The 24,836-nt window shown below is 40.4% G+C and overlaps 2 protein-coding genes across 4 annotated transcripts in view; both read left to right on the top strand.

Moving 5' to 3' along the window:
* cachd1 (cache domain containing 1) overlaps positions 1-5,617 on the top strand; it is an 80,521-nt gene extending 74,904 nt beyond the window's left edge. For both annotated transcript variants that reach the window (XM_068707629.1, XM_068707628.1), the window contains exon 27: positions 1,919-5,617. In XM_068707629.1, the coding sequence (XP_068563730.1) occupies positions 1,919-2,169 (251 nt within the window). In that variant the 3' untranslated portion in view covers positions 2,170-5,617. The remainder of the gene's footprint in view (positions 1-1,918) is intronic.
* A 6,496-nt stretch (positions 5,618-12,113) lies between these two features.
* raver2 (ribonucleoprotein, PTB-binding 2) overlaps positions 12,114-24,836 on the top strand; it is a 72,934-nt gene continuing 60,211 nt past the window's right edge. For both annotated transcript variants that reach the window (XM_068707627.1, XM_068707626.1), the window contains exon 1: positions 12,114-12,430. In XM_068707627.1, the coding sequence (XP_068563728.1) occupies positions 12,152-12,430 (279 nt within the window). In that variant the 5' untranslated portion in view covers positions 12,114-12,151. The remainder of the gene's footprint in view (positions 12,431-24,836) is intronic.

The following is a 24,836-nucleotide window of genomic DNA, read 5'->3' as shown; positions in this document are numbered from 1 at the left end:
GAACCTGGAAAATGAATGACGTTCTCATCAGCCTCAGCTTCACTCTGTGTTTGGTGCTAATATGAGAACGTTAGCATGTAAACACACCAAACTAAGACGATGAACAAAGCATTGTCATTGTGAACATGTTAGCGTTCTGATGCATAACTACAGCCTCAAAGAGCTGTTGTTTATGAATAGTTTGCCTTGGTTCTGTACGAATTAAGCACTTGCTTGATGATCCCCCAAAAAGCCCTGAGAAGAATGTTCATCCGATATGTTTAGTCAATGGTTTAGATGTTTAACCAGATGGAAAAGGTTGTTGGGAGATAACTTTGACTCAAAGCCACATAAACATACACGCATACCTCAACCCACCGCCTTCTCCCTTCATGCCTCAGTCATTGGAGACCCCACTGACGCACACAAGCTCACAAATCACTCGGTTCCGTTTCTCTGGAGGTTTAATGTTTCATCATCCAAAATTGCAGTCATTTTTCTATAAATGTAACAGATTGATGTCGTGCAGCATGTTGCCGGTGTCTCTTCAGAACCTGAAAAAGACTGCACTAAAGGAATTAAGGAAAATGGGTTTATTTCCAGATCAACTCCCAAATATATTTTTTTATAGTCGGACCATGTGTTTCAGATGGATTTCATGGCCCTGAAGGTGTTGAAACCCACTCAACAGATGAAGGGTTTTTATGACGCGTATGAGTTCAAGTGAAGAAACAACTGATAAAACCAAGAGCCTGCAAGGTTTTCATGAAAATAAGATGCTGGAAGAGCACATGGTTAGTAATCTCAGTCGTCCCAAACTTGAATTCAACGACTAAAATGGTGTTTTAGTACGATCTGTTTACTTATTCTCTGACCCAGTAATCCCTTTTTTCTACGACAACAGTACCGCCCTCCCACTGCTCCACTTACCAATGCATCTTAGCTGCCATGTTGGCTTGTGTTCCCATCTCCTCGGGTTAAACGTATGTGCGCAATGTGTTTGAAAGTGTCATAAATATGTATGCATCTTTTTTTTTTTTTTATTGTATGAGAAGGCTGAAAACAAGTAGCAAAAATGCCCCGTGGGGATATTTAGTTGTCAATGCGCCGTCAAAGAGCTTGTACTGCTTTCAGAGACATTGTGTGTTTCCATGTATTCACATGAATGTTTCTGTGTTGAATGTCTATGACTGGAGGGCGACATTTGTTGAGTAGTTTCTTTTATGGGGTCTTCCCATTTCTTTTCAATGTTCTACAGCTATTCTTACACTATTATGTACAGTAACTGTGAAGTACTTTATATTTGCTTTAACCCCCCAGCCAATGCCTGAATAAGGAATCAACAATGTACAGTGTATAATATGTTACACTTTACATTTTATACCAGTAAAAACCTGTGAGGGTTTTGGTTTTAGAGATTTTGATCTTCAAATCAAATATACCATTTTTCGGCAACCAAGGCTTTACAATTGACTCACCAATTACATAGTTTCAAGTTGTAAAGTTGAGTGTGGCAAACCTTTGTAGTCTGTTTTCAATGACATGCAGGGAGCTCCAAATTAAACAATGTCATACAAAATCTGTTCTAGTAATTTAAGATAAGATCTGTCTGTCACAAAGCAACAGAGATTCTCCTCTAACAAGGCTCAACACCAAACAAACAATGCCCATTTTAAGAAACACATAAAATAGGACTTAAACTACGGTTGACAAGAACAAAACAATTGACAAGAACAGTGTTAACAGGTCAGTGTATAGAGCCTTACCTGTTAACCTCCCTTTGCCTTATCTGCGTAAGCTCACACGAGGACCTAACCCAAAGTTTGAGGAAACTCTCTTTTTTTATTTAGTTTTTTTGGGGGAAAGTGATGTAAGAGTGATGGCAAGTCCAGCAATACCAACCTCTGCATGTTTTTTGTTTTTTTATTATTGTCTCCAGGCTACAGCACCATGAGTCCGCAGGAGGACAGCGAGAATCCACCTGGGAACAACGACCCGCTCTCAGCCGGCGTCGACGTCGGTAACCACGATGACGACCTCGACCTAGACACGCCTCCTCAGACGGCAGCATTGCTCAGCCACAAGTTTCACCCCTACCGGCACACGCACACACACCACCACCCGCTGCACATGCACACACACCACCTGCAGGCCGCGGTCACCGTGCACAGCGTGGATGCAGAGTGCTGATCTCCAGCGCTGCAATCGCCCTCCTGCCAGGGACGGAACTTGATTTTATTCAAAAACTATTTTTAAAAACATTTGTGCTTGATTAGACGGCACACAGTAGGTACTGTCAGGATGGACGGAGGGAGAGAAAAGCTACAGCTGGACTCAGTGTCACTGGGCCGCTGGGATCTCTACCATCAGTTGATGATTATTATGGGTATTAGCCTCATGGTGTCATTGTGCCAACATCTCCATTTCAACTCTTGTTTCCCCACCAACCCAGTCCAACATCTGGCAAATGTACTCAAGACCAGACCTGGGCCAGTAAAAATATCCAAATGAGATTTTTCGTTGGTTTTCTGGTGGATTTTGGAGGATTTTGGCACAAAAACGCGGCTTGAGCCCATTAATTGAGAAGAGGACACAACTGGAACCTAAAGTCCTTGAGGCAGAAGAGGGGTCTTCATTTCCAAGTGGAAGGCCATAGAAAATACCAGAGGATAATCACATTAACATAGAAATCTAGATGCTGATTGGACCCCTTTTGCCCCAGGCCTTCAGCCCAGCATCCCCACTAAGCCCACTTGTGGTGAGGGGCAGGAGGGGAACAGAGCCTCCTCATTTGTTAAAACGTCTCAGATGAAGAGTAAATATATACTGTATTTTTACATAGACCAAGATCTAATGTGGAATTATATTACAGCTTTATTCCCCTCACTTCTGCAGATAGACACTCCCCAGTTTGTGTTCTATTGTGTTCGATATTTGGACATTTTCATGAGTGTCTGTGAACTTCAAAGTGCAACTTTTTTTCTTTCTTTTTTAAATGATTCACATAAATACAGGAAGAAACACTTAAAAGGGGAAAATATTATTTTTCTACTATTTATTAAAGAGGTCAATTTTCGATGACAGATTAGTAAGCAGCTGCAGCGAACACAAACAAGAAAGTAGTCAGAACAAGTGAAACGAAACAACCCAATCTGTAAACAGTGCATCATATTTAATGCTCATTATTTTTGTTTCCCTAAATATCTGTAACTGATTTTGTTTATTTAGAATTTGAAGTATATCAGACAGTCTGAAAATGTTACATATTTTGAGCTTTTATGTTCACCTAATTGAGGGACTCTGGTGCATAATCATCAGAAGCCCATTTGTATTTTATTTTCATTTATCTTTTTACTTTCTCCCCAGAAGTTTATTCTGAGCTATCTCTCCACCAGGATATCATATTTACCATATAGTGTGTTTAAAAGTGTCTTCTCTAAGCTGGAAACATTATTGGATGTGCAGGGACCTAAAATCAAAATCAGATTTGCTCATTTAAAAAAAAAAAAAAAAATCCAGGTATTTTTCGGTGATTATTGGTAAAAAAACAAATACATGAGCCTTAAATCACATCCTGTCCATCAGAGTAGTTAGGAGAAAGTGGTCTTGGACATATTTTTCTTTCTGTTTTCACTGTTCTGAATCATTGAGGTCTTGGTCATTGTAAAGTAAGACTTGCTGTGCTGAACATGCTCATTCTGGACATGTCCTCTGTATCAGGAGGCAGAACTCGCTATGGTCACTGGCCTTTGTAAGCCTCCTGGGGATGGACGAGGGACGAGTGAAACTAACACCAGCAAAACATTCCTGGCTTTAGTTACTGCTGAAGATTTGGTGTATGAGGATAATTGTAGATCCTCACAACGGTCCTGAGAGATTCACAGCTGTCCCCTCTATCTGCCTGAGTAGAAAAAACAGTTTAGAAATCTCCCATTTTACCAGAACTTTTTTCCCCTGAGGCCAAGCTGATGCTACATGTATGTTAAGGTTGTGTGCTGGATTTGGTGCAAAGCAAATTGAATTTCCGGTGATGTCCAAGATGGAGTCTCCTTCTCATCAATAAGAGTTAAAGAGGGAGAAATGCTGCTGTTGTTGTTCAGAGGTTACACCCATCTGTCAGCTCCTCTGTGGTTAACCACTCAAAATGTATTTTCTACACGTCTCTGGTTTAACTGTGTGTGTGTGTGTGTGTGTGTGTGTGTGTGTGTGTGTGTGTGTGTGTGTGTGTGTGTGTGTGTGTGTGTGTGTGTGTGTGTGTGTGTGTGTGTGTGTGTGTGTGTGTGTGTGTGAGAGAGAGAGAGAGTAATTGTGAAGAGAGAATGATTATCCACCTGGAAGATTTTCATTGAATGCATTATTGTATTTTTTTCAAAATAACATTAGAGAATTATAGTTAAAATTATTATGATTGAGAAATCCACTTATTTTTATTCTGATGAAGAGTCACATGACCCGATCTGTGCGTCGGGGGTTTCATTGTTCAACTGGTCAAAATCAGTGTGACATCCATTTATTTCTATGTGAAAAAATGTCTATTGTTTTTCAGAGATTCATTATGAAGTGTAAATACAGAATCACAAATAGCTATTAATGTCCTGTACACTCCATTTTTTTATGTTGGTAAGACATGATTTATGCTTCAAATGATGCCCAGATATTGGGGTTTGATATTTTAAATTGTCTGTTCATGGTGTCTCTCTATATTTTTGATGCCTTGGATGTTTTTTAGATTTATTTTTCTTTAGGTCCATATTGGATGGAAGTCAGTTCTTGGAAAAAATTGTACACACACACTTTTTATGTTTGAGATACTTAGTTTTTTAAAAAGTTTTTATCATGTGTCTTCGAAATGTTAAAGAAAGGTCATCTCTCCATGAACTTATTTAGATTTGCAAAATAAACGGTACTACATCTTTTCACGGAGTAACGACCAAATAACACCCCTCTACTGTTCTCTACAGTCGGCTGCTGTAAGCTGCACTATAGTTCAGTTACTACTTAAGACTGTCAGCCACATTCATTCACAGTTATTTGAGTGTGTTTCTCACTTTAGTTGAACATTTGAACACCCAATGTGATCTCATTAAACTTTTTAAAAAGTGATAAATAATTGGACACCTCTGCTAGAGCAGAGATTAAAACACAGTGGTCTTATTTTAGCACACATTCATGTCAAAGTAGTACTGTTCTTGAACTTGGATGTGTAGTGGGTTATGCTGTATATTCAACTCAAGGCTAAACTTACAGAAAGGTTTAACATCACGTTTACTGTTGGAAGTTTGACCCTATAAACATGTATTTACTTGCAATCATCTTCACATCATACATCATTTCTGTTTAGTTGGACATCGAAGCAGCCTTGCAGTATTTCTGGGCATATATTTTGATAAGTGTTGATTTTGGGGCAAATTCCTTTTTACTAAATTGAGTTTGTTTTTAAAAAAAAAAAATGTTTTCTTTCCTGGAGAACAGTATTTACCAGCTGTTGTAAACAAACGTGTGGCTGTGTGTGTAGGACACTCGCATTAATTAATGTACTGAAGGAACGTGTACATCAATCCCCCTCATGTATCATATAAAGTTATCAAATTGAGATTTATTGCAATGTGAATGTGATAAAGTCCATTTTACACTTAAATGATCTGTCGGGTTTTTTTATAGCAAGCTGTGGCTGCACTGCTCATTGGAGGTTCAAACTTAAAAGTATGCTGCACCACCTCAGGGCCTTGTTCTTCAAATACTTAACTAATTCAGGTTCATTCACCAGCTAGCCAGTTAACGTTAGTTTTGCTATCTCGTTATGTCTGCTCTTTGATGCTGAGCAGTTAGCATACAGTGGTTCTAATCTATAGCTTTTTGGATAAAAACAGCTGCTGGTTGTAGGTGGGTTTGAGTATTGTTGAGATCAATGTACGACAAAAACATTTAGCTGTTTTATTTTTGAAATCTCTTGTCATTTGATCCTTTTTTGTTGTCTCTAACAAAATATGATTACCGTTAAGTTAATGGGGCTCCATATATTTTAACTGAGCTCAAAGATAATATTTAAAACACGGTGAACTGCACACACACACCCACGGAGAGTCGTTCTCAACCAGAGGTCCTCTTAGAAGTTGTTGCTGAGATTTAGCTTTTCTGGCAACTTATCTCACTTCATTCAACTTAAAGTTCGAGACAAAATTGTGGTTGTTGATGTCAAATGCTGCCAATTGTGTTTTTCTATTGTCACTCGGGCCATTTTTTTTTTCTTGCTGTAGGAGGTCATGGAACAGGTCACCCATTAACTCGCACTCATTAAGATTTTCTGCAGGATTTTTGTGTGTCATAACCTGTCCCAATATTCACAATCACTGACAGCAGAGTAATATTGTCCGATGCCTCTCCGGCTTGTTTTATTCTCTCTGGTTCACGCAGGGTCATCTAGGAGACCTACACAAAATGCTGCCCTTCTGAGGCTTTTTGGCCTTATTTGAAGTGTGTATTCTTAATGACATGTAGAACTGTCTGCTACTATGTCCACCTGGGATATAAATTTGTCTGACCCAGTAGTTGAAGAACCTAATTTTCAACACCGTGTTCTGTGTATGCTGGTATCCACCCCATTGGAATTGTATTTGATCAGTAAATATAATGATAGAAATAACTGGGCGCACGACAAGAAGTTCTTACAGGGATCGATGCAGTCACAATCATCAAAGGATCATAGTGTAGAATATTTATTAATGTATCACTCAATTAAATCTCAGTTGTTAGTATGAGATAAAATCTTCCAATTCATCCAAGGTGAGAGTACAAAATAAATGTATCATGTTTTATGTTCTAAAGATCCAGAGGTTTATGGCTTTTGTAGTAAGGAAAAAATATCTAAAAGTATTTGTTGCCGTCTTGGTGGACTCGAGAAAGAACCCCCCCAAGTTTGCTTTAGCTCTTGACCCGTACTTCAAAAAATGGGACATTTCAGAGTAAAATAGTCTTTCAGTCACAATCAGCTCTTGGCTCCACGGGGGGAGTGTGTTTTTCAATGTGTTTCAGTCTGTTGCCTTTAGGCCGTGCCATTTGTGGATGAATGGTACATACTGCCTGGAAGACCCTATCAGTTATTTATGATGCCTATATACAGTGTTTCCTGCCAGGGGACCTGGGAAACAACATTGTCACAACAATATAACAAGAGGCTGCTTGGGTTTGTTTGGGGGGGAATGAGGAGCATGTTATATTTTTAATTTTCAATACTGTTTATTAAAGTACAGCAGCAAATCAGCAGCATTTACATACATCTGTAATACTGATCAAGGATCATTTTTTATGATGATATTCATTAACTGCCCTACAAAGGGCTCTTTTTGCCCTCACAGTATTTAAAATATCCTTACCCCCACCCCAGATGGCACATGAGTATGACAACCCCCCAAAAAATCCCAACAAAACTGAAAAATAGAAAAGGGAAATATATATATTTTTGTGTGTGTGGTTTGTGGCCAAAATCTTTTATCACGATATTGGTAATTTCAAATATTGATAATGATATATATCACACTATAGCATGTCTACTAGTTATTTAATAAATAAATAAATAGTCTACATGAAATAACCACATGGTAAAACCTATTTTTGTATTGAGAAACAGAAATGATTGTGCTGCAGGGTTGAGTACCGAGATTTGGTTTAAGGTTGACTTATCAACATAACGCACACCGCAATGACTGATGTGGAACAACTTTTTTGACGATGGTTATGTTTAATAATCGTAATTTTAACTGAAAATTAATTAAGTTTGCATTTCTGCTTAATTTGTTAGTGAGAGAGTGACGGACGGGGCATGCACGTTTTATTATAGAATGAAAGAGACACCTAGACTGTAGCATCTGTGAATTTGCAAGGTCAGTCTTCTTTGATACTTTCATCTGAGCTCATCTTTTGATTTATCACATCTTATTTAAATGAGCTATATATAGGTGGTGTACCACGGCCTATTTAAGAGAGGGTCATAGAGTGCAGCTAAATAAATAGTTTCTCCTTGAGGTGGAAAGTGAAAATAGAGAGGGGCCCGCTGAGCTCTCTGTTTACTAAACATCAACATGGAAGTAGTTCAGCCCTGTTGAGAGCTGAAGGACAGAAGGAGCTCTTTCCCCATGTTTCCGTCAGTCTTCCTGTCACCATGTCCCATGAACCTTCCCATCAGTTTCAGCATTCATTCAGCATTCATACCGCCCAGACATAGCCCTGTTTCTCTGTTTTCATTGTCACTCTCCTCTACTCTCCCTCTTTCTCCCGAGCTGTCTGCTTCTCCCTGCCAGGGAATCGCTGTGAATTAGAGCACTGAGCTTGGTGTCCAAGCTCCCTCAGGTCATTTCAGTCAGTCCTCACTCTGCCAAATAGTACAGCAGACATGCACTAGCAGCATATTTTGTGCAGTCCAGAGTCCCATTTTCCCAAAACCATCTCAGCAGTATGATCATCTCAAGTCTTGCATGCAAGTAATTTAAAGGGCTTTAAAATCTCTTTGACAGACTTTCTAAGCGCTCTCTAACGTATCTTGTGGGTTTTGCTAAAAATATGTGAAAAACAACACAATTAGAATCTTACAGCAAAATCTGCGAAGGAAGGAATTCACAATGTTCTGCTCAAAGGTACACCTTTACAGTATTACGTCCTTGTTATCTAAATCTAGCAATCTAATCGGAGCCTCTATAGGGATCACGACTTTACAAAAAAAGAGTAAACAGTTTTCTTGAAAACAGGTTTTATTCACATTAAATTAGGTGCAACTTTCTCACGACAGATTCACTTGCTGGGCACATAAAAGTAGCTTCCCTGACACACTGGTGAAGATTTATGCTTATGACCACTGTAATTAGGACATGAATTGGGCAGGGACCTCTTGTGCATATTGTCCCTGTGGGTCCAGGTCAGCTGTTTTTAGTAGGTCACACCTCCCATAATCTCTATGATATGAGAAAGGAAGCTGTGCCACCAGACAGCATCTGTGGTAATTTATGAACGCAGAGCAACGGCTCATTAATGCAGAGAGAGGCTTCAGTCCATTTTTATATCTCCAGACAAGATTGCAGAGTGAGGTGTGCATAATCGCAATGTACAACCATACGGGATACAAACTCATGTGTATGTGCTCACCGTCAACTCCCACGCGCACTGAACCCCTTTGCCATTTAGGGATCGACCCCCCCCCCCTCTCTCCCCTCCCATCCTCACGCCTACTGAGCCGATCCCAGGTGCCTGCTTTGCCCGTTCAGCCACTCTGCCCACCCACGCACTCACACTCTGAGTCCCAGCGAGCAGCGGCGAACGCTTTCCCGCTTTCTTCTCCTCCTCCTCTCTACACCCACCCACTCCAAAAGGCTGTGAATCACTGGCTGACACGCTGAAGCACCAGCAGGGCTCTTGTGTTTTTAGATGGAGAGGGAGTAACATCTCTCTTTCCCTTGGTTTGTGAAGCATAGCCCATTATTATGGGGTTTGACTTGCACATAGGTATAGCGCTTTGAGAGATACAGTTTGTGTAACTGTACGGGCCCGACTGTAGGCTGACATGAGTTAATGTATGTGTGTGTGTGTGTGTGTGTGTGTGTGTGTGTGTGTGTGTGTGTGTGTGTGTGTGTGTGTGTGTGTGTGTCTGTAAGTGCAATATGGCATGCGTTTGTGCCAGTGGGACTGAGAACTTAATTGTTCTCTCATGGAAACGTTGTTTAGCACTTAGTGAAGTAATTCATGCGTCTCCAAAATCAGCCTGTGCAAGTGACAGGCAAGTCCTTGCTGTCTTTTCAGAGAACCGCTGCTCAATGATTCATGTCCCCCAATCTGTCAGCAGGGACCGACTATTGTATGTGCTGCAGGTAGATCAAAAACTGACTTCACCTGAATGCCTTTCAAGTGCAGGAACCAATGTCTTTGTTTCAGCTGATTGCAATTGAATATAAAATGTGTTTTGCATATTCACAGGATGAATGCTGGTCATGAGCATTTCACACCTTTTGCAAAAGGACATTAGTTTGTGATTTGTAGCACATGTAATGCTATATATATATATATATATATATATATATATATATCTTTTTTCTTCTTCTCCAAAGTATTTCTTTGGTTTTCAGTACACAGTATCAGTATTAAGGACGTGACTGAATCTTAACAGATTGCCAGTGATCACAAGATGTAACCTGATGTAGGAACCAAAATAAGCCCCATTTTTTCTAGTTGAATAAAGTAAAAGTGTTTTTTTCTTTTCTTTTAATGTTTAGAAATTAGGGCTCATTGTAATTTCCCACACAGTACAAAGAAGTCCAAAACCCGAATAGATTATTCAATTTATTATTTGATATAGCAGCAAGTCCTCACATTTGAGAAGCTGCAACCAGAGAATATTTGGCATATTTGCTTGAAAAATTAGATGACTGGACTGATTATCAAAATAGTTGAAGATTTATTTTGTGCAGAGCAGCTAATTGATTAATCAGCTCATTGGGTGAGCTCAAGAAGTAGTCTATTAGCGTTGCACCTGGAAATCCTCTTGAATTAATAATATAAAAGCCGGTATCATTGCCTTCTGGAGGTAAAATATGTCTTTCATATAGGATCCATCATGGTGAAGGAGCATTTGTCACCTTCTGATAAGCAGGAAGACATGTGACTTGGTCTTTTAGCACAATACAATACTGAGATTCAAGCTGATACATGAAGACGTGTTGAATCTTTCACAGGAAATTAAAGAAACACAGTCCATCCTCTATTCCATCTGTTTGAAATGTCATAAAATGCCCTTTTCTTTGGACTCTCCGCTCCTGAGTGGACTGAGCGTAAGCTTGATTGAAGCGTTCATACAAACTGCCCATGTACAGTCGGTGTGTGTCAGTTCCACTGGTTCAGCCACTTGGCAATATGAGATAATTTTCACCCACTGACAACTGTGATTGTCTGGACTCCGATCTGCCAAGAAGCGCTTCACACAGATGGCGAGAGAGAGAACATGGAGGCTGGATGATGGAGGTTGATTTCACCATCTCTTACAGGCCTCGGCATAATTGTGCTCTAAACATTTCCTTTACTGGGTTGATGTGTGCAATTGCTGACATGTTTGTGGGCCTACGTGAGTGTGAATGCATCTCATGAGTGTGAGTTTGTGTGCACGTGTCTGTCAGCGACTCATGCAGCCTGCGGAAGCTACATAGGCATTGTGAGGACTCGGCAGGGAGCTCTGTTCCCTTTGTGTTTGCCAGGAGCAGCTTTCCACCCACGGTGGGCAGGCAAGCAGGCTCGGTTGGCTGCTAGTTTGGCTTCACTGGATGACTTGGGTAGAAAGGAGGAGAAGGCACGCAGCCATTCATGGTTACATTATGCACATGGGTAACAGGAAAGCTATGGTGGTTTGGAAATATTCTCCAATGAAGGCCTCGCTCTCTCCGACTGTCTTTAAACCAAAAGAATAAATGTGTGAATTGTGCTACAGAACAAAAATAATAACCAAGTTTCTCTTGTGCAATCGTGCATATATTCAGTCCCCTGCTGTAGACCTAACAAATACAGTTTACAGAACATACAAAACACACGTCGGGCTCAATATGAGAATGATTTAAGTAGGTTAACAACATTGATGCCAAGCAAAAATCAACAGACCGAACAAACTGATGGTCTGCTGGTGGCATTGGCAGACCTTGGTTGGCTTCTATACATTCAGCAGACAGTTGGGGTCGCCAGGAGCCCGCGAGGTGCAGCCTGACACGCTATAAACAACGTGAGCTGCAAACTATTAGCTACTGCGTTCTACTCATTTTACCTGCCTTCATTTTAGCTGCGCATTATCCAATAAAACGAAATGACCAGCAATGAAACAAAACAAAGATGATTGCACAAGTTTAGAGGTAGGCTACTTATACAGCCAAGTGACATAGGTTTATAAGTGAATATTTGATTTCATGGAAAATACACGGTTAGGAATAAAATAGTTGAATTAAAATAGCTATTTATTTATTATTTTATACGGGATGTTTTACCTTTCTCTCTTTCACTAACAGACACGCCTCCCACCTGCTCTCTCTCTCTCTCTCTCTCTCTCTCTCTCTCTCTCTCTCTCTCTCTCTCTCTCTCTCTCTCTCTCTCGCTCTCTCTCGGTGTGTCTCTCTGCCTCTCTCTCCTCACACTTTTCTCTCAGCCACTCAAGATGGCGGCAGCCCCATCCATCCAGCCGCCGATCGTCCACTCTTCTCTAGCCGGGGAGAGCGCACTTTCCCCGGAGATGGACAGCCCCGAGGGCCAGCAGCCGGGAGATGAGGAGGCGGCGGCTGCGGCAGCGCAGCCTTCCGACTCGGAGATTAGCCTCCGTGACCTGCCGGACCTGGAGCCGGAGGAGATCGAGAAGAGGCTTGCCAAAACTCGCCAGGAGCTGAGCAACAGGAGGAAAATCCTCATTAAGAACCTGCCGCCTGACACCACTAACCAGGTACACGTTAGTTTGGGGGAAAACTGATGCAAAGTGGCGCGGCTCACTTTTTCAGTTTTTACGCACATCGAGACTTGTTGTGCGTTTTAGTTTGCACTGACCGACGCACTTTCAAAACGTTTCCTTTTTTTATGGCTATGACGACTCGGGTTTCTAATGCTCTATAGTGATATTTATAATAAACGGTATAAAAGCCACATCTTTATGAGGAGCTTTAGCTTTAAAGTTTATTTGAGTGGTTCACAATGTTACAATGGAATTTGACATCTCTACTGGATTTAAAACGAGCCGGTGTGTCATTTATTAACTTAAACACCATGTAACTTTACTGTCCTACTGTCATTATAATGTGAGTGAAGGGAGCCCCTCATCTGACATATTTAAAGGCCCAATTAGGCCTAATTGTTTAGCCATATTTCTAACAGGTCACAAACTGTATAGTTGAATTGCAATTTTTTGCTCCACAAATAGTGACATAAACAAACCCTTAATCACTTCACTGATTTTTTTGGGATGGTCTGAATTGACTTTGAAATATCCTGTGTACGCTGTATGGGGGTCGTGAGTTCTGGTGCTTTCCTTTCAACAAGAGGAGAAACTGTGGATGAAGTTTCTTATCTCTGTCATTCACATTTACCTCGATGTCGATATAAAAATATATTATCCATGCACCTGTTTTAAGGTCAGAAACTCTGAACACCATTTCAGCATTATAGTTTATCCACATTTCCAATTGCCACAACATCATTGAATATGTTCACTGCATCGAGCAGTGCAATGACATGCATATGTGCTTTCTGTTGTGATTCTGCTTTCTTTTTAGCCTTCTTTAAGCATACATTTTAATATTCAACATGTGCAATAACAACATCTTAATCAGCTCCTTTGCTAAATTGAATGTGTTTCAGACAATAAAACATTGTGCAGTTAAAGTTCTCTCATGCCACTCGTTTCTTGTCAAAGACTCAGAGGGACTTCATTGTTTATAACTTAAAGACGTTTTTGGTGTCTCCTACTCAAATCTGCTACGAAGTGTCGTTCACCACTTGTGTCAGCATGCAAGCTCTCTCGAGGAGCTGATGGTTTGTCTCTTCAGGATTGTACCACCATACATTCTTAGAAAGAGGCAAACTGCCAGCACTTTGCCTGGTTTTGTGTGTTAGGCTGCATTTACACCAAAGCAGGCGTTGCGACGATTAACGCAGGTTTGTGTGGTGGTGTGGAAGAGTCCCTTAAAAGGCCCATTTCTGTGATGCTGTGCTGCTACTGTGCCAGGTGCTATGAGTGATTGTCTGTCAGCATCGATGAACACTTTTACTTTCAATAACTAACCAGGATGCCAGGCCTATTCAAACAGTTGGTTTTAAACTGGTGCTCAGATTGAGTGACTGCGCGTGAGATATAACGTTACACTCAGTTGTGTTTTGGTCATTCATGCTGCCCTTCTTCCCGTGACCGTCTTCCGGTCTAAACGCGGGTTACATAAATGACCTCTGCAGCATTACGTCAAGTTGTGTTTCTCCTCAAATAGGTTAAAAAAAATTGCGCGCAGGCTGCAGCATTTTTTTCCGGCATCCCCCGTAGTCCCCAGCTTAAATTTACTATCACTTTCGAAAGAATGGGAGGACTGGCATTTTCGCCGCAATGCCTGATTTGGTATGAATGCAGCCTTAAGGCCTTTACACAGCGGGGGGGGGGGGGGGGGGGATTAATTAGCATGTCAACATCATTTTTTATACTGTTGTTTTTGTCATGAGTACTTTCACAAAGAACATGCATATTCCGTGGCGAAAAGGAAAGGAATGGAACAAGTTTGATTATCTTAGCTTTCACACCGCAAATAAGGCATCAACCAATCCCATTGTGCGGAACACTATAGTGTACAACAACAGGGAGGCTCTGAGTCCGAACTAAGACGGCAAACTCTATTATCCCTGTCAACCTCAAAAGGAAACTCAATAAAATAGCTTTCAGTAGCTTAGGCTATACAACAATTAACCTCAGACAGTGCTGCCAGACGCTGCTGTGGGTCAGTAGTATCCCGGTAGTTGGTCCTCTGCCTGCGCTAATCTATACAAACCCTTAATTGAAAACGTTGCAACTGTTGCAAATTTGCATCGCTGCATTATGAATAGATTTGACGCATAATATTCACAGGCGGGTATTTTCCATTTTCATGTCGTTTTTTTGTTAAAGGCCTTTAATGTGTGTGTTTAAGGAGAAAGGGAGGGAGTGTGAAAGAGTCCAACTGCATGGTGTTAGTGAGAAACAGAAGGGAGAGAGAGGAAAAGGCACTTTGATTAGGTGAAGCAGCAGAAGTGGAAATTCTCTCTCTTTCTCTCTGAATCTTCCACATTATTCATGGGTCAGAACGAGTGTGATGTGTTTAGTGAGTTTGAGCAGAGCAGTCGGAGAGGTGGCCCTGCTGAACTTTCCACATGAATTTATACATTTAAAGGAGTAGTTCACACTCTGACATTATGCGATATTGACTGGTAGTGATGCTGTTGAAGCTCAGGCTACATATCTTATGTGTGGAGATATCTCAGCGATCCGGCTGATGAATGATTAACAAAAAACCACATCACAGCATTTGAAAATATTGTAACCATTCATAACATTCATTCATTAAATATTGCAGTTGATAGTTAACTTCTTCTGTTGCAATGGTGCGTTTTTAAATCCTCCAATGGCTGCGTTCATTTCTGTTTGAAAGGCTGCAGAGTTGCTGAGATATGTTACATCCCAGGATCTGTAGCCTGAGCTAATATATCTATACATCAGTATGTATCAGCAATAGTGCTTGGATGATAAGTTGATTATATGATTGACAGGAAGATTTAAAACAACTTTGATGAGAAACCCTCTTTTATTACACAACAATCCAGCTTCTCAAATGTAAGGATTGGCTGCTATTCTGTCAGCCATCCAAATATGCACTTTAAGGTTTCCTCTGTAGACTAGTCTTTGATTTCAATTCAAACCAGATTTCTTCTAGTTCAGAGAGTATGATTTAAATTTTGTTTCATATTTATTCTCATCATTTTGGTTCATTTTGTAAAAAGAAAAAAAAAATTACTCCAATGAAATCTTTAGTAAAGAGGTGATGAAACACCAAAGTATGGTTTACATTTGGTACTACCTTGTCATTTGAAAGTGCCATTATCAATTCAAGTGTTAATTGTAAAAATAAATGTTATTGTGTTATGTTTGCTGATTTTCTCTGTTTTTATAAACTTACAACAGTAAAAAGCGTAAAAAACTATTTGAAAACTTCACCTGGTGCTCTGGGAAGTTGCTTGGTCCTGTACAGGAATCTAGTTCATAGAGCTGGTGTTGACATTACAGTATCTTCCATAAGGTTATAGATTTATGGCAAAGGAAAGTCCTCGTCACTGTCTTGTATAACTTGTCTGATGGACTCGCCCAGCTGACACCATCTCCCATTCCCATCATACCCGCTGCCCCATTAGCGAACACTATGTCGTAGATTGGATATATGTGCGTGTGAGGAGTCGATGGTGCACTGTGTAAAATATATGACCCCGCTGACAGCCCTCATCTCAGAGAGAAGTTGGGGGATGGGAACAACAGAGAGAAGAGTGCAATGAGAAGGGAGAGATGGGAAGACAGAAGAGTTGAGAGGAGAGGAAGGAGGGAGGAAGAATGTCAAGGAAAGAGAATAGAAAGGGGTTGTTAAGAGACAAGCAGGGAGAGACATTTGGTAGAAAGGATGGCCGGAATGTGTTAATGCTATTCTCCTTAAAGCTTGGTTTATACTCTCCGGAGTGAAGCCAGCATGTGTCGCGCGAGCCAGAAAAAGACGTAATCACGGCGTGTGTGTGTGTGTTGTGTGTGTGTGTGTGTGTGTGTGTGTGTGTGTGTGTGTGTGTGTGTGTGTGTGTGTGTGTGTGTGAAGCATCCGCAAGTGGTTGCGGCGCTTGGTCGTACACTTCGGAATTTTAGTAACTTGGTGATCTGAGCTTTTCAGTCGTGACTGTCATGAATATCCAATGATAAAAGCTCTATTGCATGTCTAGGGGTTATACAAAGAAGGCCAATTCGTTGTTAGATGCTTAAGAAACAGGAGGTCTTAAAAATCTTCATTTGCGTGCATATTTTTGTAGCCAAATCAAATTGTTTACAGGATATTCAACCTTCCTTTCTTTATAATGAATGTAATACTCGACTTCTGTCTTTTCAAAGCTTGAATAAATGAAATGAAGTAGTCCATGAATATGAGATATGACTTTACAGTTAATTCCTCCTCGGCATTGTGGAGGTTGGTTTATGGCGTTTTGCCGGTTACACTCCTCATCTTCTTGCTTCTTCACAGTACATTTTGTTTGTATGCCCTTAGTATTTCAGAGAATAATGCAACGAACAGCGCATTGAGCATAAACGCCTTTGTGCATGTTAGGCGCTCACACGCCATCTGTGGATGCTGGCACTACGTTGCCAAGCATGAGTATAAACAAAGCTTAGATAGGAGCCACTAATGACTCTAATCCTATAACTTTTTATCAAATCAATAGGGTTTGCTAAAATGTTTTCAGTAGCATTTTACTGAATAAAAATAAATCCTTTTGAATCACTTGTGGAACAAAATTACTTCACGGTTTCAACATTTTCAAGTCTTCAAGGCTTTTACCCAAAAAATAATAGTTGAACATAATCTTCAATTTGTATAAAGTGATTCATCAGATTAAATGATTTAAGTCTTATTTTTATTACATTCATTAATTAAAGTTGATTTAACTCGTCAGTGCGTGCCTTCCCTTGAGTTAGGCTAGCGGTGGAGCAACCATTTTTTTGACCAGATGGAAAATGTTGTTTTTAAAAGGCTAAATGTCAACAAAGATGGATTGTAGCAGATTATTTTGTTCGATAAAAACATGTTGTGAATTTTAGAAATGATCTACGTATTTATTTTCAACATATTTTAATTTTTGGACTTTACAACTCTGGAGTTATTGGAAATATATTGATCACATTGGTCCACCACTGGAATCTAATTCTACAAATGTAATACTATACAATACAAGTTTAATACTATTCACTACTGAGTCTGGTACCGACAGGTACAGCTTCCAAGTTGGAAGTAGCTCTAGTGGAAGTTGAACCCAGGTATTGAGCAAGAATTTTGCCGCTACTCCAACTCTGAGTCCACGTGGAATTTAAAAAAGAATAAGAATGATGTTTAATCAAATCCAAGCACGTAGTGTAAAAACATATTTGCAGGTGCACTGGAGGGTAAAATATATGTGGGTTGTGTATTTGTTGTTAGCTTCCAAAGACTTCTGATAAGTTCTTGAATTATTCAGAGTATCTCAGAAAACACACAAAAGTTCTGCAAGATGTGCATGTGCACGTTCATATGTACTTTGAACACCAGGCAGAGTGTGTGTGTTTGTGTGTGTGTGTGTGTGTGTGTGTGTGTGTGTGTGTGTGTGTGTGTGTGTGCGCAGTTGTGTTTGCATATGTACAGGTAAAAACAGATACATGTAAATGTCACAAAACAGCGTGTGCCTGAGCTGTTCTCTTTCCACCCACTTCCTCCTCACACTCTACATGCTGTGATGTGTGTGTGTGTGTGTGTGTGTGTGTGTGTGTGTGTGTGTGTGTGTGTCAGCAGCAGATGTTCATGAAATCTACCCCTCCTGACCGTGGGCAGCCTTCATCACCTCTATCACTTACGAGCCTGCATGCACATGCGTTGTGATTCAGCTGTTTACTGTGGCTGGCATAACCTCAAAATTTACAGATGTTTGTCCAGACATTCAAGATGCACTTGTTTGACTGACGATTGTAAGTGCAACTGGGACCGACCAAACAAGTTGATACAGCCTGTTTATTTACTTTCCATAAGTCATAATGTAGGTGACTTTATGTAGGTGAGATGGTGAGCTATACTTGCGATACTCTGTGACCTCCAATGACAAGCTTTTTGAAATGAGGTGAAATGGATAAATTTAAGATCCGGATATTAATGAGGGCGTGTTTTCATATAATATCACGGTGTGGTAAATGTAATAATTAAACCAGAGATACATTATACAAACTTAAACAATAACGTTTTCATTTATTAATTTACACAGTATGTCAGATACATATGTTTCCACTGATAGCCGATACAAGATTTTGTCAATTCTGACGATAGACTTTCATATAGGCTACTGAAAGAGAGTAATTGTGACTGCTTATGTTTGACAGGAAGGTCATTGTTTTTTGTTAGTGTGAGATAGAACAGGTGGAGGGCTGTTTGACCCTGTTCAGCATCCTGCTGGTTTCCCGTTTAATAGAGTTTAGGATCCTTGACGTTCATACAGCAGCAGCAACACAAACGACTGGAGTTTGATACACAAATCAAGTGAGATGAAGTGAAACCTCATGATTGCACAGAAGATGCACATTGTAATCCACTTTGGACAATAAAATACATATAAACATGACATCCAGTCAGTGGATTCATGAGGAGCAAACACCTCAGTAATGAGAGAGGTCAAACAAGAATACAAGCCATGCCAAGTTCCACTTCTGTTACCCATGAACGTAAAAGCATACAGCAAGTAAATGACTAGTGTAGAAAATACGCATTGCTCTGTCTGATGGATTTCAATTTCTCCTGTGAGATTCCCGTGGCAGAGTCAGAGTTATCAGCATGAACCCATCCATCCTCCCCCATTTCAAAGGTTTATTTTCATAAATCAATTTCAGAGTTTTATTTAACCCATGGGGAACAATTGGATATGTCATTCTGTCAGGGTAAAAAAGAGACACAAATGTCACTAGTGTAAACCTTTATAGAATACCAAAAGAAAACTTTTTTTTTACCCAATACTACCTTTAATAAAGTCCACCTGTCAAAATGCAAAATGCTTCTATTAGCTTGCAAGCTAATAGGTCTACAGTATGTAATTCTACAGTTTGTGAAATTCATATGACATTAAAGTTTGATATCTTGTGTCAAATGAACAGGAACCGTTACGTACTTAATGCAGGGTTGCGGTTATTAAAGTGTTCCGTTAATCTAGCAGTTATTTTGACGTTAATCAATAAACGACAGATACATGTTGTGTACGTGAAATGACACAAACCAATCACAAGTTACCATGATGAGATTGGATGTGTTTGATCATAAACATTATTATTGAATCTGATGAATCATCTCATCTCATCTTCAACCACTTATCCGGGATCGGGTCGCGGGGGCAACAGCTCCAGCAGGGGACCCCAAACTTCCCTTTCCCGAGCCACATCAGCCAGCTCTGAGTGGGGGATCCCGAGGCGCTCCCAGGCCAGTTTGGAGATATAGTCCCTCCACCTGGTCCTGGGCCTCCCTCGGGGTCTCCTCCCAGCTGGTCGTGCCTGGAACACCTCCCTAGGGAGGCGCCCAGGTGGCATCCTCACCAGATGCCCGAACCACCTCAACTGGCTCCTTTCCACGCAAAGGAGCAGCGGCTCTACTCCGAGTCCCTCACGGATGACCGAACTTCTCACCCTATCTCTAAGGGAGATGCCAGCCACCCTCCTGAGGAAACCCATTTTGGCCGCTTGTACCCGCGATCTAATTCTTTCGGTCATGACCCAGTCCAAATGACCATAGGTGAGGGTAGGAACGAAGATTGCCCGGTAGATAGAGAGCTTTGCCTTGTGGCTCAGCTCTCTTTTTGTCAGAACGGTGCGGTAGAGCGACTGCAATACCGCCCCAGCTGCTCCGATTCTCCGGCCAATCTCACGTTCCATTGTTCCCTCACTCGCGAACAAGACCCCGAGGTACTTGAACTCCTTCACTTGGGGTAAGAAGTCATTTCCTACCCGGAGTGGGCGATCCACCGGTTTCCTGCTGAGAACCATGGCCTCAAATTTAGAGGTGCTGATCCTCATTCCAACCGCTTCACGTCTCCTCAACTCTTCTTAGTTTTTTCATTGGGGTTTTTGAACCATTCTTAGTCTGGCCCTTCGCCTGAGACCAATTTGCCATGGGAGACCCTACCAGGAGCTCTAGGCTCCAGACAACATAGCCCTCAGGGTCATGGGGGCACTCAAACCTCTCCACCACGTTAAGGTGATGGCTCACCGGAGAGGATGAATCATGATGAATCATGAGACTGTTAATATAACTATATTAATTTAATGTTACAATTTGAACTCAAGAAAGTCAATTATCTCTCAAATATGTTTTGGGTAGAGCACTATTTTTCTATTACCTTACAGCTATTTTAAATAACGCTATTGAAAAGGTAATGTTTACATTATATATCGAATCTATGTTGCAATACCATTTTCAAGCAATACTTACTTACCTGTTTAGTGAAAGTCCAGTGATGTAAATGTAAACTTTTGACTGTTTAAAGTCAGTAATAAAACAAAAATGTGTGTAATGCAAATTTAATTGCAGAAGAAAGCATTAACCTTTCCACATCCAACCTGTTGTGCCTTGTGCTTTTGCTGGCGCCTATGAGTACAAATTACTACAAGAAGCCATTTAGCTTTTATGTCTCCGAGCTTCTCTACCCGTCTCCACACATCCCTGCGGTTGTAGAGTTGCGGTTAAGTGTAATTTTCTGACATTAATGTCAAGCTAAAGTGCTGTAACATTGTGGAAATAGATGATAATTAAATAAAAGATTGCAGGAGTGTTCAACATCTAGGCACATAATTTTAGGTTGTTTTATCTGGAAGATAAGATTGAAAACATCTCAACTCAGTTACAAAAGTGTACACTGAAGAAAAATGAAGCTTAAATACTTCACTTCGTCTGACACCTTCTGGTCGGTTGGTCGATATGTGATTTCTCCCCCAACGAAGAATCAATTTGTTGAAGAGTAGATTGAATTTCAGTCGAATAAAAATGTCTTAGGTTGACTACAACCCTATCGCTGTCACACTTGGATACATTTGAATATGTATTTTGTGACCCCACACTTTACGTCAAGCAAACAAAAAAAATGAATGTTCTTAAATAGTATTTTGACCTGATGTCTGCAGGACTCTGTTGATTCTTGAGGAGTGACTGCCTTCTCAGTGGAGAAAATAACCCCCAATGTGAGGCCCGTGGCTTCAGGGCCAGCGTCAAGCAGAGACGGGGTGGGTGTGGATAGGGGAGGGAGGTGGGGTCACACGTGGTGACAGCAGAATTAGTCCTGTCTTGGGGCAAGCCACCTGCTTCCCTCAGCCCACTGGTTCTGTCCTTTCTGATGTAAAAACCAGCTTCTCGATGGAAAAAAAGCAAAATTAAGGGACAAACGGAAGCAACCAAATGTAGAAGTGACATGGAAAACTCCCAACTTCCCACATGAAATACAAAGATGGTATCTCCCCTCTAAAATGATACAATATTGTATCCTTGTATATTTATTTAGGTGTTATTAAGGCATAAAGGGAAATCTATTTTGAGACCTGTTTTATTTGATTGAGTCAATCACACATGAAGACTACTTATAGCTTGGGGTTAGGGTTGCAAAAGGGGCGGAAAAATTTCCGGTAAATTTCCGGAAACTTTCCAGAAACTTAAGTTAAGCTCGAGAATTTTGGAAATTTTGACCATTTTTTTTTTTTTGCAAAGGTTTTTTTGCAAAAGTATATAATGGGGAACTTAAATGTAGTTGAGAACAAGACTATGCAAGCCTAGCTCAGCTGGACCTTGGATGCAGCTAGTTGGGAACATTGTCTGCCAGAAACGTAAATGTAAACATAAAACGTTCTGTTGTTTTTGAACGTCTTTGTCATTACCTAGCATATTGATTAATTGGTAAACTGAAGCCATGTTCATTTTAATATCAAGTTTATTTGTATACAGTAGGCTAACTTTTTACAGCAGTGAGAGTAGGATGTATGTATGTACACCATCACCTCCATTATTCGCGGCTGTTGGGGTCCATCAAAAAGCGTGAGTTGGGCAACTTATCATAAATAAAAGTAATTACTGCAAATGTAAATGCTGAGCAATAAAAACTTAATTTAAAACTATATTTTAAAGATTATGGAATGCAGCACATGCTGTGTTTCTTTGCAAAGGATGTAGCTAGCTATTGTAAACCATTTTTTTTTTCTCTCAATCCGACGTGATCAAATACGTCAAATGAAAGTATTCCTCCATCATATGTGCAGTGCATTCGTCCATCACATGCACACTACTGCATTTGAGCAATAGGGAATACACTATTTTATTCAACGTTCATATTTTTGTTGTTCAATGAAAGAATAAAGTTCTACTCACAAATAGATTAAGTCAAAAATTTCATTTTTTAAATTTGTATTAGAAATATAACTCTTGTTGAAGAGTTACAGCAGTTGTTTCGGCTATGTTTCGGTATGACGGTGTATGAAAAAGTCATATCATATGGGAAATTAAAACCGGTATACCGCCCAACACTACACTGAGCTCTACGCTTCCAAATCTTTTTTCAGAAACTTGTGAATAATGGCACGGATGCTAAGGCCAAGCTCCGCTCAAATCCCATTTTGTCAATTATTTCATAGCATAGTTTATAAGATAAAGATGATTCAGGCAAAAACTTAGTACCCTTTCCCACTTACTGTACCTGAGAGGTGGATAGCATTACGTAGCATTATCAAATATGGAAGTGATTGATATTTGTAGTTAAATATTTGTAGTTTTCTGTACATGCTAAGATAATTGCACAAAATCTTCATGTACATTAGATCCATGAACAATCAGGGAGTTCATTTTTGTAGGTTGGCATTAATTAATAGGTGTGACAATTACTCCATCTACCCAAGGTAATAACAACCAAAAAACTCTATTTGCACACAAGGATGCACATTGGAGTGATGAATACAGTCCATATATGTCAAGGTCTTAACCGATAGCCTGTGTTTGTAGTGTTGTGCCACATTAAGAGTCTGCCTGACAGTGCATAGCGTAACTCTTGGACCATGTGACAGCTGAGGTTGATTATGTGTTTGAATCATTGCTCCTGCCTTGGTGCTTTAATGCATCATCTACTTTACATCTTCTTCTACATATCTACTCTACTAGAAATTGACAAAACTGGAGAAGGCAAGCCAAAGAAGAAATTTAAAAGATGAAGTAACATGTAGTGATAGAAAAGCTTTTATTACTGTTTACCATTAAGTCAGGAAAAAATGAAGGAGAGCAGTGTGTATTCTCCGTCCCCTCCTAGAGGGTAACGGCAATTCTGTATTAAAACGTAACCAGACAGCCATTGATTAGTCCAGCAATGAAAAAGAGCAAACACAGGAGAACGGATACAAATGAGGTAGAGAAGAGATGGGTTTGAGGGGAGGCACAAGGACAGGAGGGGGTTGAGGAAGAGAGGAAGATAGCCTGGATGAAGAGGAAGAGATAAAATAGAACAGAAGAGGAAAACATTTTAAACAAGGAATTCTACCAGTGCAGATAGAGGGTGTTAAACTAACATACAAGGTGTGAAGACTCTGAGAATGTGCTTGAGAGAAAAAGGAGAAACAGAACAAGAGATGTCTCCACTTGTGTGTATTTATGTTCATCCGTTATCAATATGTGTGCACGTTTTCTAAGAAGCTCTCCTGGCAGGCATTTGATAGGTCAGTGATTTGTGCTGTGCATGGTTTGAGCCGTGTGTGTGTGTGTGTGTGTTTGTGTGTGTGTGTGTACACACACACACACACACACACACACACACACACACACACACACACACACACACACACTTTCACACACTCTCAAAGCTTGGCTCAGACCAAATATGGAAAATAGTGTCTTTTGGATCTATTAGAGATATTTTCCAATGAATAAGTAGCATATTCTTAAACTATGTGTTCACTTCACAGACTACAGCAGCTTACACCGCTTATAAAAGTATAGTACTACTAAAATAATTTGTATTACTGCAGTGCTAGTATTACTTCTCTATAAATGTGAATCATAACAATGAAACTATTGCAATGCTTTGGCATTCTGCTCTCTGGCAGACCTGGGCTTCGTCCTCTTGTTCTCTCTCTATAGCACACATCACTCTATCAGTAGGTCAAGGACACAGTTACTACCGGTAAGGAGGCCATGCAGTGTGTGTTTGTCCCCTAATCCCCCACCCCTCTCTCTCTGTCTCACACACACACACACACACACACACACACACACACACACACACACACACACACACACACACACACACACACACACACACACACACACACAATGGTGCTAAAGGAGTGTGTGTTTGTGTAATGAATGTACAGGTGTAAACACATTTTCCTCTTCCTCTCTTTCCTCTTGGCCTGTTGGTTTTCTCACCTTATATTTACATCACCTTGTACACTTTCCACTGCACAGATTATGAGTCACTTTAGAGTGACTTACCAAGTGCAGCAGAGGAATTAGAAACATCTAAACTGGCAAACAAGCTGACAGACAGAAGGGTCAAAAGGCTATTTGCAG

The sequence above is a fragment of the Cebidichthys violaceus genome, unplaced genomic scaffold (genome assembly GCF_023349555.1).
Source record: "Cebidichthys violaceus isolate CVI_PGR_0920_01 unplaced genomic scaffold, fCebVio1.0.p SCAF_13, whole genome shotgun sequence".
Lineage (NCBI taxonomy): Eukaryota > Metazoa > Chordata > Actinopteri > Perciformes > Stichaeidae > Cebidichthys > Cebidichthys violaceus.
This window is presented reverse-complemented; position numbering and strand designations above follow the sequence as displayed.